General features: G+C 40.2%; 1 protein-coding gene across 1 annotated transcript in view; it reads right to left on the reverse strand.

Annotated features, from left to right (window-relative positions):
• Window positions 1-13,534, reverse strand: part of ARHGAP24 (Rho GTPase activating protein 24) — a 198,741-nt gene that overhangs the window by 153,045 nt on the left and 32,162 nt on the right. Inside the window, exon 2 of the mRNA XM_050327392.1 lies at window positions 7,001-7,200. Coding sequence (XP_050183349.1) covers window positions 7,001-7,180 — 180 coding nt within the window. The 5' untranslated portion in view covers window positions 7,181-7,200. The remainder of the gene's footprint in view (window positions 1-7,000; window positions 7,201-13,534) is intronic.

Here is a 13,534-nt window from a genome sequence, read left to right on the forward strand (position 1 = left end):
ATACAACACTGCTTTAGCTGGGACAAAACTGCTTCAAGTCAAAGAACAAAAGCACACATCTAGAGTTATTCTAAATATTACACTAGTGTTCTCAGCACGACACAACCATAAGAAGTCCCAATGCTGTCATCTTTTGGAATACAAATAGAGGCAGCAACAATTTAACCAGCAACAATTTAACCTAGCACACCTTCCTTCTGTTTAACTAAACATTTAAAACTACTGTACATATGTAGGAGTGATAATATTGGAGAAGTCCAAGAATACAACTGTGTTGTGAACGTGAGCCAAGAATGCAGATCTTGGTTTTACTTTGTGTTTTCCTCATGTCAGCTTAACAAGTTAATTAGCTTTATTTACAATGTTAAATTCTCTCAGATAGAGAAATTAAATCAGCCTTTTATGCATTCAGAGCAGCAGATGAGTTCTCTTCACTCAGTTAATTGGCATACTTCTTTCCAGTGTAGCAAAGGGACACCAAAATAATCACTGTGTTTACTAAACAAGCTATTACACTAAAGAGGTTAAAATAAATACTACCATGCACACTTCGTTGTTTTTAAAATTGGCTGCAGTCTGTTTCTTGCAATCACAAAACAGGCCTTGTGAGTAACACCACATAAGACCAAGGGTCACAATGCACTGGTTCCAAAATCTTGATTTCACACAAGAGTGGAGTCTGGGTTTTCACAGTCAAAATTCACAAGTGTCTTGGAAAATGTAAAGCTCCTGCTGGAAAAGGAGAAGCAAGAAGGACTGGGCCTTATCTTTCCAATGAAGGTTGCTCCACAGTTGCCAGGGATAGCACTGACGTTTGCTAGATTGAAGGCTTTTTATTGGAACAAGTGCTTTACTAGAAAATGGAGACTATTTTAAGGAAAAAACGCTCACCATTTGCTCTCTAGCATGTCTCCAACATAATGTATATGAATCCTTGTCTCCAACTGGCTCAAAACAGCTTGATTACTCATAAAATGCTTTTCTTCACCTTGGTATGAGCCAGAGGATAGAAACTTACCTTACGCACTTCTTCTTTTTGTCACATTTTAAAATACTGAAGATTTGCTTTCCTCTCTAGCCTCCACCTCAGCTTAGGTTAACCTATTTAAAAATGAGGCGACTAGCCAGAAAATTAAAGGCCAGAAACTTCAGTACATAAAAAAAGTTGACACAGAGGATCTGTATGTTTTGTTTTCTCAGCTATGACTTGTACTTTTTTTTTTCCCAGAGAGTGCTGGTTGTACAAATGACATTATATAAATACAGAAAGAAAATGAAGAAACACACCTGGAATAACAATCAAACCTATGAAGCAAAAGGGAAAAGATCTCCTGTTGATCCATAGGTAGTTAAATGCAACATATGTTTTACAGCCTAGACTGTGAATGAAATCTAACACTAGGCTTCTTCTAGACTAATCTGTGAACTCTCATGCCAACAATGCACCTTCAGGAGCCCACTATTACACTTATCTTGCTAAGCCTCACTCCCATGTAGCTTTTCACTCCAGGACACTTGACAGGAGAGTGTGGACACTGCACGGAATTTAATACTCCTTCATTAAAGGAAATTAAGCCAGTTTGATGCTCATGAGACTGATCTAGCATTCTTGAGAGGCATAAAGGAGGTTACAGCACAGTAAACTTCACATTGTTAGACTTCCTCTTCTCTTCCAACACCTCTTTATGTCTCATCCAAGCTCTTCCAATGGCCAATCTGTCTGCTCTTAAATGTTTATGTAAGGAATTATGAAAACAAATGGATCTCAGTCTGCCTTTTTTCTTTATCCTCTTCAAAGATGTACTGTCAGGAGCTGTAACAAATACCAATCACACTGGCATTTCCCATGAGGTGTTTTCCTGAAAAGTCCCTCTAGGCAATACTTTGCCTGTTGAAGGGGATTATTTCTATAAAATGTAAAAAAAAGCTGGTTTATGTAGCACATCATCTGTTTCATTTACTAGAAACTAGACTATTACATTGGATTTAAGAGTATGCAGATGAAGAGGTAATACTGCATTAAACAAAAGATACCAAGAAAAGATGTGAAGCTCACTCTGAGATGGTCTGAGCGTGGGCAGTGTGCATTAGAAATTAAAGGTTTTATAATAAAGTGTACTGAGCAGCAACTTCATTTGAAGAAAAAAAAACCATCAGGAGAAAGACAACATATAAATTCTTAGCTAAATACGCTTTCAGCTTGCAAAAGCTGAACATATTTTCAGTAATTGCTGGTACACAATGGAATAGGTATCACTTTTAAGCCCAGGGGGAAATCTGGCATCCTAACACTAGGCAGTATGTGGCAAATAATAACTTTTAAGGATGACAGATTGAAGTTTTTTACAATATCATTTTTCCACACAAATACTAAACCTTCAGATGTGGAACATTATTTATTGCTCTTTAAGTGAGGAAAAGGCGGAGAAGGAAGAAGAAAAAACCTGCAAGTGTTTCTCATTCTCACTGGGCTCCAAAACATATAAATAATTTCCTATTTCTTTCAAGTGGTTGACTTTTCCTTCCTCCCCCTCCCCCACTTTCTAGAGTGTTTGTGCTTCTTAAAATTAATTTTCAAGGGACTAAATCTCTTATTAAACAGGCAGAAAAAGGAGCTGGTCCTCACCAAAGGCAAGTGGGCAGCCTAAAGAGGTAACTTCAGTGTTCCTCATAGTGTAAGGACAGAAATGCAGTAATTACTGTGACCATATATATATGACCACGGCATGTAGGCTTTTAATTGCACCCCATCCAGCAACAGTGCTAGCACTATTTCAAGGCTGAAGGAGTCATCCCTCCAATCTGAAGGAGGCCTGCCATATTGTCCTTGCTTATGGAAAGCAAAACATTAGTTTGATGCAACGGATATGGAATCACAAAAGGAAAAAGGGCAGGTGAGCAGTCCTAAAACAAGAGCTGAAACCTATGGATTAGGTGAGGAAAGGCTACACTGCTGAGCCATCGTGCAAAATTCCTGTGAGATCCCTGCTGTATTGTGGCAAATGCACATAGAATGCCTCACTAAAGCATCAGCTCATATACCTAAATCAAAGCCTTGTGTCTGTTTTCTGTCACCTAAAGGACCAGATCCCTACACTAATGCTCAGTTTATGACAACCAGCTTCCAAAATGCATGCCCGTGTCTATGAAAGTCCTTAGTACTCTTCAGTTGCTTGTGGTTGTTATTCAGGAGTAAGAGAGTGGAAACACCTCAATTACTCACTCCAAGCAGGAGCTCTTTGTGGGCAGCTGCATAGACTTTTAATGGATTTTATTCTGCAGTCCAAGCAGTAACAGAAAGTTTTTGTTTGCTCAACTTCTGTGCTGCAAGCCTGCTGAAAAGGATGTCCCTCCAGCACTAGAAGTTAATTTAGCTGCTTCTGTTACCATTCAACCCTTGGCCCCCATTCTGAGGCTGCCAACATAAATACCACCTGTGAAAGCCATTCTCATAAACTTGTTCTGTATGAAGGGATTTGAAATGTCTGGCTCAGCTCATCAGGGAACACGTGGCAAGCCAAAGGCTCTAATGACTGAGACACCAAGGAAGGGGTTTTTTGTCCACAGTGCTTATGTTACGTAGCACATCTTCACCATGTTGCTGCATTTGAACATAGGACTCATGTCGGTTTTCACATGAGGAGCCTAAGCTCACACAGAAGAGTATATATTCAGTCCAGCTGAATCAAGCTGAAATCAGTGGACTTGCATAAATGCTGCTCAAAATTTTCACTAGAATCAGTTCTCAGGTACTACATTAACAGCAACATTATTAAGTAAGTCCTTTAGCAATATGCAAGGAAATAAGCAAGCACACCTAGGATGTCTTTATATAGGGGTATTAAGTGTGGCCTACACAGGATAACAGAACCAAATAAACTTTTCCACATCTCATACCTTCTCTCAACAGCATATGCTAAGCAGCAGCTCCAGGTTATGAGCTGATCAAATGTTACTGAATTTCACCTGTCAGGCTCCAAAACAAAACATCCGTATCTATTCCTGACCCGTGGTTTTTGCCCTTAAACAAAACAAACTTATCACATAGCCTCTGCTGCCCAAATTAATGGAGTGTGGAGAAAAATTTACAACAATTAAGGTTCTACATATTGAAAGAGCAAGAATTACATTTACTTAAAGATTCATTTGGAGATTGATTTTCACAAAATTTCACTTTACAGCCTAACGCCTGTGCAGCAGCATTCAGGTTAGTCGATTTACTCTGCTGCTGCTGCTGCTATTAAGTAATGAAAGCTAACAAGAAACATCTAGAGCAGACCATTGCTGTCTGACTAAATAAGACAAAAGGCATTTCACTGCAGTGGAGTTCATAATACAAAACCATTGACATGATTACGAATTTAGATCAGCACATTACAGACAAGAAGGTGGTGATAAGAAGACAATCAATTAACAACCACCCAACGTAGTATCAGGTGTATTTTTTAACCAGCAGCAGCCTGACACCATCGTTACTCCTCTCCACAGAACTTCATGAACCTGTTAAACATATATTCATTATCATCCACCAGAAAAGCACTGTTCACCAGGCAGCCAATTGACAAAAGAGGACAGACAGCATCTCCCCTTTCTTTCCTGTCCCAAACCCTGGATGAGCCAGAAATAGAAAAGGGAGGGAAAGATGGTGTTAACATAAGAAGGCTTGAGACAGTTAAAGACTGGGCAGCCCCACCCATCATGGAAAAGCAGCTCTGTACCATGTAGCGGTTTCTTACATTTGGAAGTACTGCTCGTCCACGAAACTCAGTGAAGCATGCTAAGGGTTGAACTTCAGAGTTAGCAAGTTATTACAAACAAGCTAGTTCCCTGGTCCCGTGAAGTGAAAGGTGGGGGTAGTTCTCTGAACACTTGGACTAAGCAGATGCATTGGCCGCCAAGAACTGAAATTAAGCTGTTGGCTGGTTTACGTCTTATTAGAGCGCCTCTCCTTTCCAACCTAACAGCAGGTGTTGGCTGAGTATAATCATACACACAGTTTATACAACACATTAGGTAGCATACTTGAGAGCTTTAGCTCTGAATGCACACATGGGTCAGTGGTGCTAGCATTTTCAACCAGGTATTTTTGCTTTGTTCTATTAAAAAAATATTTACCGAAACTGATTGCCCAGTTTGGATTGATTAAAGATACAGAAGTCTGGGAACAAGTATTTATTTTTCCCAAATGGCTCTGAAAGAAGACCTGGGGCTGTATCACCTGGCACACAAACAGGCAGTCTCAGCTGGCATCATCTTTTCTTTACCATCCTGACTTTTTGAGTTTGGTTATAACAACAAAAGTCCCAGTGGAATGCACACGTTCAAACACCATGAAAAGTTCATATTTTCCACCTACAACAGTTTCAACTCAGTGAACTTTGGTGACTGGACCGCTTTTCTGAAGCTTTCTCTAAAGAGTAAAGTTACACTTCTCTCAGCACTTCTCCCACCTCGCTTTGTATCTCTAGGTGTCTCTATGAACTTACTTGATACTTCAGTGGAAATTTCAAATAAACTTTTAGTTATTCAGTCAGGTGCTACCTGATTATCACATGTATCAGAAGATCAGAATCACCACCTCCTTTCACAAAAGGGAAGTAGCAAAGTCAATAGGATCTTCTGAAGTCATCCCGCAGGTCAGCAGCAGACGGACAAGATGATAATTTGGGCTCCACAGTGCTGCAGAAAGCTCCATGCAGTACAGCATTGTGCCAGCTCTCAAAAAGTCATGAAGTCTTAACACGGAAACATACTGGCAGATGTCAAGTGCTAGGAAGTAGAGTTATATTCTGGAAACTCAATATCTGGTCTGCAAACATTTTTATTTTGATGGCTGCTTTTTACACTCTTGATTAACAAAATACATGCATGGAAAGATATATCATATTTCCCAGAAGTTATTGGATATTTCATGTTCAAATTAGTAATCCTAATATAAATTTTCTATTTAATGTATTTGTATACAGTGTGTTATTTATCTGAGATAATTTTAAGGGAAAACAGCTACCAAGGCTGTGAAATTGGTACTTAGAAATTAACTCATACTTTGGAAACAATTATCTCAAGACTGAATACTTTTCCTAACGTGCACTACAATGAAAGCTGTAAAACTTGACCAAGTGTCATGAGCTGTTCCATATAGGAAACTAGATTAGATGGGGTTTATGTCCCTGAGAACTCCCTGTGAAATTCCAACACCATGAGAAATAAAAAACACAAGTGTGGTTATTGTATTTTAGTATCTGCAGAGAAGTAACTCACAGATGTCAGAGCTTTTTCTAAAGTTACAAGCATCTATGAAACTATTAATACATAAGACTACCAATCTCCTCTAGGTGCTAGCACAAGATCTTTCTGAACTTAATCCCACAGGGGCTTAGGCCTGCCCCGACCCAAGAGGCAGCATTATTTCTCTACTCTTATGGCACTCTAGAGATAGGTAGCCCTAAAGCTAACGCATGGTGGTAGAAAAGCTAAATAAATAGGAAAATAGATGAGGAGTAAGGAGCAGTAAATCACCACAAAAGAACCAAGCAGCAGACAGCAGTCTGTTACATAGTACAGATGGCAATGCATTCAGGCTACAGTCTTATGGTATTTCTTATTTGGGAAGACATAAAGCAGGGTACTCCATGTTGTAAGCAGAAAAAAAAAAAAAAAAGGTGGTACTTTTTCAAATACAGCTTATTCATCTGCCTCAATCAAGTCCATCTGACTGACTTCTGCTACCTGAACTTTATGTATACTTCACTCCCTTTGAAATGCTGAAATGAGAAAACCTGATCTGGAAAAGGGAGCTTTAGAAATTAATCTGATGGAGAAAACACACCAACTGCCAAGGCCTGACTCAGTGTTCTGTTCACCATAATCAAAATCCCAAATCCAATACAGAGTCAGTGACAGAGATGGAGAAATCTGGTTCTTTAAACACCAGACAGTTCTGCTTGCATTAACTTATTCTCCTCCCTCACCTCCCACCCTATCTCCTCCTTTCACTTACCAAGGGCTTGGTTTCATCTTCATCTTTGAAATAGTAAAGCTGGTCCCCCTTGAGAACAAACCAACGTGTGTGCCAGGTCTTGACAAAGCCTCCTTGCTTCCGCAACCATCCACACTTAATGGCAACGTGCCGCCCTTGGCTCAGTGCGGGAGTCTCTGAAGAGCCACTGTGTTCTTCCATACTGGGAATGAGCAACTCTCCTGTTGAGCAAATTAAGAGGGGAAGATAAAATAATTAGATTATCATCCAGGCAGTAACTCACTGCTTTCAACACAGCTGGAAAAGACACTCACCTCAACTACAAGAAAAGAAAATGTCAGGAAAGCATTTCCCATCTGCCTACTTATTCTCATACTAGCACCCCATCAGCTGAGAGAATTATTACTCGCCTATAAAATACAATAATAATAATAACAATAATGGACTGTTAAAAAGCAGGCAAAAGGGCAAAAGTTTTGTTCAGGTGTCACGTAGACATTTTGACGAGCACTGAAGAAGACATCAGCTGTTTTCTGCGGTGAGTTCTGTTGGATTACAGGCAGTAAAACAAGGAATGAACTTACAGTACATCTTCAGACCAAAGAAAGAAGCATGCTTATCACTACTGGACCTCCCCCATTTAATATTCCTTCACAGGTTTGGGGCTTCCATGGGCATATTAAAGAAGACTCTGCTTCGCCAAGGCTTAATATACCCCACCAGACAAGGAGGTTTTGTGGGGATTTTTGGTTCATTTTACTGAAGTCCATTTAATGGAATGGTGACAGCAAATGCAAGAATAGCTGCATATCACCTTACACAAGCAACCCCCTGACTGAAATGAGTGTGTGACAAGCTGCTTAATATAGACATTTTGCAAATCATGGAGAATTTCGGCCCATCAATTTAAGGCTCAAGAACTGCGGCAAAACTAGACCTAAACTGTGAAATTGCACTTGACAAAGTTTCATGTGGCATTGTGGCCTCATTAAAATGATACTTTTTACCATTTCTGGGCAATCAAGACTCTTCCTGATGGATTTTGTAAATATAATCATGTAGTAATGTGCTTAACCTTCATGGTCAAAAGGCTCTGAATTCCCTATTAAGTCTAGAATTCAGCAAACTTGGATTTTGAATTGCATGTTCTGACATTTTAAGCTGAAATACAAATCAAACTGAGACCTACGTGTGCCAAATAGCGAATACCTAAACAGAATAAAATGTGACTATGACCAAAAACACAGCAGTGTGCAAAATCAACACGACATTTGACTGTCTGTTAAGTGCTTGAAGAACAACATGTTTCTTTTCTTTCCAGACTACCACCGGCAGTCTTTCTTGCCTAGTCAGGAGCCTGCACAGCTGCTGGGGCCTGGGAAAGCCAACTTTGTAGGTAATGTATTTCTTGTTTCTAAACATCAGAGTGGGAAAGGAATAAAATATTCTAGACGCTGCAGCAAAAAGACATCTCTGATTAAGAAAATCTAGACTAAAGGTTCATGTTCCAACTCTGGCAAAGCAGACTGGTGAGTCCAAACCTGGCACTCCTGCTCTGGTCCCCTATACAGCAACAATACTGTCACTGAACAGTAAGTAGACAGCAGCGCTGCCAGCGTATGCACTCAGCTTCTAAGGTAGAGTAGAAATGGAGATACACATTCATCTGACAAATGAGACCATCCCTCTGACAATTAAAACAAGTACTTTACCTAGATAGTGTTACATCATTGTAAAATAAATTGCAATACAATCAAACAAGAAGAAGTAAATAGATCAACAGATTCCAGTTAGGAGTGGTTTTCAGCCCATATTTCCTTTGGCTCCTTTCTTCTTACTGTTCACACATTCTCCTTGGGAATAACTTCTCCAGCTGCTGTCTCTGCTGCGTGTTTACAGCTTTGGCTTTTAATACCCACACGCAGTCTCTTGTCACGTCCCTGCTCTGGGCCGTATCCTGGAATCTGATCCCTGTGATTAAAACTCTCCCTGTGCAACTGAGGTTAATGGGCCACCACAGAAGCACAGAGGTTTTGTTGCAAAGCACAATCTGCAGGATCAAAACTTAGATCTTAGATCAAAACTTGGTATTCTTCTGAGAAAAAGCAAATCTTTCTCCTGCCTCTTTAGGGTTCACCTGGAGTGAGCCAAGTGTCCCTGCAAACCACACAAATCTGTCTGGCTCTCTGCAGAGCAGATAAATATTTTTTCTTTTGTGCCTGTGGTTACAATTCCATCCTAACAAGAGGGACTGAGCTGATAAACCCTTGGCTCACACTGACCAAGAGCTTATGTGAGCACACATACCACTGGTGTATACACTCTGCAGACCACAACTCTGAGGCTGCAGAGCTGTTAGATGTTGCAGTGAGTTTCTGCACTGAACATCGCCCCCTTCCAATCCAGAGATGCAAAAGGAGATTCAGCTACCACTAGAAAAATTAATAGTTTGCTTTCTCAAATGCCTTGTTAATAAACGTGTTCTCACACTTTTAAGTAGTCTCGGTTCTTGCAGTATTTTTCGTTCCCTTTCCCAGGAAGGGCAGGCTTTATTAAACTGACTTGCATCCTACCTCTACTTAACCACCATAGGTGCTGAAAACAAGTCTGGAATTAGGGCAAACTTACTTGTGCTGTATGAGATCAGTCCCTAAAACAGAAAACGCACTCAACTCATAAATGGCATTTTTTGAATATGAGAAGAAATCTCTTGGATGCTGCTGTTTTTTGGCTGGACCAAAGTAGATGTCAAGAAGCAGCCCTCCAAACTCACACCCTTAGCAAGTGAATTAGCAAGTATTTTAAGGAAAGCAGGTAAATTATTGCAACTGGAAAAAAGTAAGGAATAAAATCACTACCCACAGGCTACCCCATGCTCTTTGGTGCACAACTCCTAACCCGATCAGTACATCTCTGCTGCTCGGGCCAGTCTCAAGGCAGGAACAAAGGAGGAGTTTAAATACAATAATGTGTGTCACTGCAGTGTTAAGGACAGTGGATCCCCATTACACCTGGATCACAAACAAGAATCTAAATATCAAAGTGAAAACCAATTAACTAGTTGGAGGATAGGGTTTTTTAAATTTTGTTTCACAAAGTCACATTTCACTGGTGTCAGCACAAGTGTACAGAGTAAGCAGATGGATTTTATCAAGCCAGGAAAAATGTTAAGACACACTCTTTTCTTTGGTAAAATTTATATCTAACTACTTCTGAGATAAAAAAACAAATGAGGTGCAGGAGAGATGACAATTCTACTCTTCTCAAGACCTCACAGGACACTGTAAGATGTCCTTTTAAGCAGTAGTATACTCTTGGACATAATCTGTACAGAAAAGTTGTATTGTTTCATTCATTAGTGATTTTATTCTCTTCAGCAGTTAAAAGTTCAGACACCTTTTTTTTTTTAAGGAATTGTATTTAATTGTGCAATTAAGTTTATTTGTTGTTTTTCATCTCTACTTCCCTTTCAATATCTGCCTACTAAAAACCAGACTTGGACTCAGAAATTCCAGCAGCTGGCTCACTTTCACCAGTTGTTTTTACAGCTGTTTCAACACTAAGATCATAAAAATAAATTGCAGAAATATGAGAGTGCTGGCACTGATGCAGAGAACAGAGAGGTGTAAACAGTATGTAAACAACACATGACAAAGTGTGGAATTACATCAACATATTCCAAGTCCTCTCAGCCTCATAAGATGAGGCAGAAAGCCATGCATTTTCAAGGACTAAATGAGCATATTCCTCAAACTCATCTTCTGAAGGGGAAACACAACTTGTACTTGGCTGCCAGAGTCAACTCTACTGACTTGGCCAATGTCCAGTTTAGGTAATGACCAGAACTGAATAAATGCTATACAATATATTCACATGGGGCTGCCTGTGGGCTCGCTCTCTTGGGCTTGTTGGGACATCAGGAGTGCAAAGTAAATAACATGAGAAATGTTCCCTGACACGCTGGCCTCTGCATCAGCATCTCTTGGTCTATGGAGACCCCTGCCACCTACCACTACTGGCCTCAATCCATCCCTTTTCTGCTCCCTTAATGGCATTTGCCTCATTCTAATCTGTCTAGAAGGCGAATAACTGCACTTAGATTCTCCTTGCCAATAAGGAAGGTCTGTGCCGGTGGCAGGCACAGAAAGCAGGGAAGTGTTTCTCCTCAGCTACCACTCACTCAATACTTGAATTATGGAATTGGGCAGCTCCTCCAGATCCCAGATATTTTGCCAGGAAATAGTCAGAGAAAGTCATTAAAGCACACCAAATCCATTTACAAGAATAGTCACAGGACTGCATGAAGATGATCTGTTTGGCAAGAAACCCTGGTGGTTTGCAGTCAATGTTTTTCTTCTCACTGAAATTTCTCATGGCCAAGATAGCACATTTCAAGCATGCAAAACACCATCAGTATTCACTTCCAGTAACTCTTCATCTTTGTCATTGCTCAAATGCTGTAGAGGTTCTTTGCAGCCTGGCACAAAATGGATAAACGTGAGAAGCCATCATAATGCCTGCCCCACGACTTTACTCCTTCAGCCTGTCACAACATGGAATTATCCTGCTCTCCCAAAAGGGCAGGCAACAGAAACTGAACAGAGATGACTTCTCCATGTCAGACACATTAACAGATAGCCAGTAAAAGGCTGCAATTTTGCAGCAACAATTAGCTTGGTCATTGATGAATATATCTGCCAAATACACATACACATGCAAAATTCATAGAAGTCTTTGTGACACAATGGTTCTTCATAAAATTAGATTAATACTTCAACACTTACATGAAGAGCTGTAACTCACTTTCCAAGTGATATCTAATTTTGGGTTCCCTTCTACTTGTTTCCCACAAGCTTATACAGAGCGTAAGTGCCTGAGTTTGAAGTTACCAGTATCTTTCAGATACAGACTGCTGCCTCTGACCAGCAAGTTTCCTTTTGGTATTTCTTGATTTAGCCTTGCTCAGTGACAACTTCATAAAACCATTTAGCATTTGAAAATCCTGTCAGCATTCATCTTGCTTGTGAGATGACTCAAGACATCCAAATTTCTCCTACAACATAGGCACACATTTTTGAGCAACTGCTCCAGGAAGCAAAAGACTGGTCTATTTCTCACCCTCAGGGTGCTTCAAATCAATTGCTACTCATCTGTTGTGTCAACAGGATACTGCACATGGAAGGAAAAAAAAAGTCAAAGAGGTATAAAATACTTAATAAGAGAGCTGACTTTCTGCTAGTGTTTAGCAACCATTTTCACAAGATGCACATTTCAAGAGCATGTTTCAAGGTCTGTCACTGCAAGGACATATTTTACAGCATTCCTCTCCTGCTCTTTTTCAAAAGCTGCAGCAATGTACTTGCCACTAGCTTTCCTCCACAAACTTTTAGAACAGACATCATACTTTTATCCAAAAGGTTTTCCAAGACATCTGACAAACCTCTTGTACTACTGGCAGTAACATTCCTAATCACAAATCATCTGGCTGTTCTGCATTCCCCACTCCCATTTTTGTCCTGTCAGGGACAGCCTGAATATATTTCACTTGAAAGAATTTCAGTTCTACAGACTAAAATATTACTACTTAGGCAGTAGAAAGCTATGAGAAGTGATATCAGCAGTCAAGACTGTAGAATGCCTGATCCACTGCCCAGTGAAGCTAAGGGAAAGACTTCCACTGTTTTTCAATGCATTTTGGGATCAGTGTGAAAACCAAGACCCACTAATTTTGCCAGAAAATGGAGGTCTTGGTCAAATACTCTTTAGCACCTGATTTGCATTTCCATGCCAGAACCATCCTACAGATATTCCTAGAGTAGCCAAACCTTCACAAGCCTACTGTTTCCTTACAGAAATTCAAGTGCAGCTATAAATAGCCCAAGTAAAGGGGGACTAGAGGATTTATAAAGAAGGTAACAAGGTCTTCAACTTCTATGAATTACAATGGAAATTAGTGAAATTCTGTCAAGCACTTTTGAAAACACCCACTTCTGCATGTGTCTATTTGTTTTCTGTGATCCCGACTAGTGTTAGCAAAGCAACTGAGCAGCTCTGTTACTGCAGTATCATGCTGTCAGATCAGCATTCTGAGTAACTGTCACAGGTTTAACTTTTGCTGCCTTTGTCGTTCGGTCCTATTCTGTTTAAATCCATGCAGCACCGTTCAGGCAAATCCTTTCTCGTCTTCCCACCACTGCTGTGGCAGCAGGAGGCATAACACAACTGCATAACTACGAGCACTGCGTTCATTATAGACTCTCTTCTGACACCCAGAAATGACACCTCGTTCTCTCCATCGATGCCTAATCCCACTACCTTGTTTGAGTGGAGATGGAATCCACCTGCAGAAGACATGTGTAACCACCAGACGTTTGCACACAATCTATCTGGTTATCTTTTCTCAAGTACAGATATGCCGCACCTGATTTAGCAGTGACTGCGAAATGTCACAGCACAAGAAAGGGTTTCGAAGACTTAAGAAGTGACTTCCAAGGATAACACTGTCTCTGTTATGGTTTTGCATATTACCTATTATACGTGTATGCCCTCAGCTTT

This window comes from Myiozetetes cayanensis, unplaced genomic scaffold (genome assembly GCF_022539395.1).
Source record: "Myiozetetes cayanensis isolate MyiCay16 unplaced genomic scaffold, myiCay2020 scf33, whole genome shotgun sequence".
Classification (NCBI taxonomy): Eukaryota; Metazoa; Chordata; class Aves; order Passeriformes; family Tyrannidae; genus Myiozetetes; species Myiozetetes cayanensis.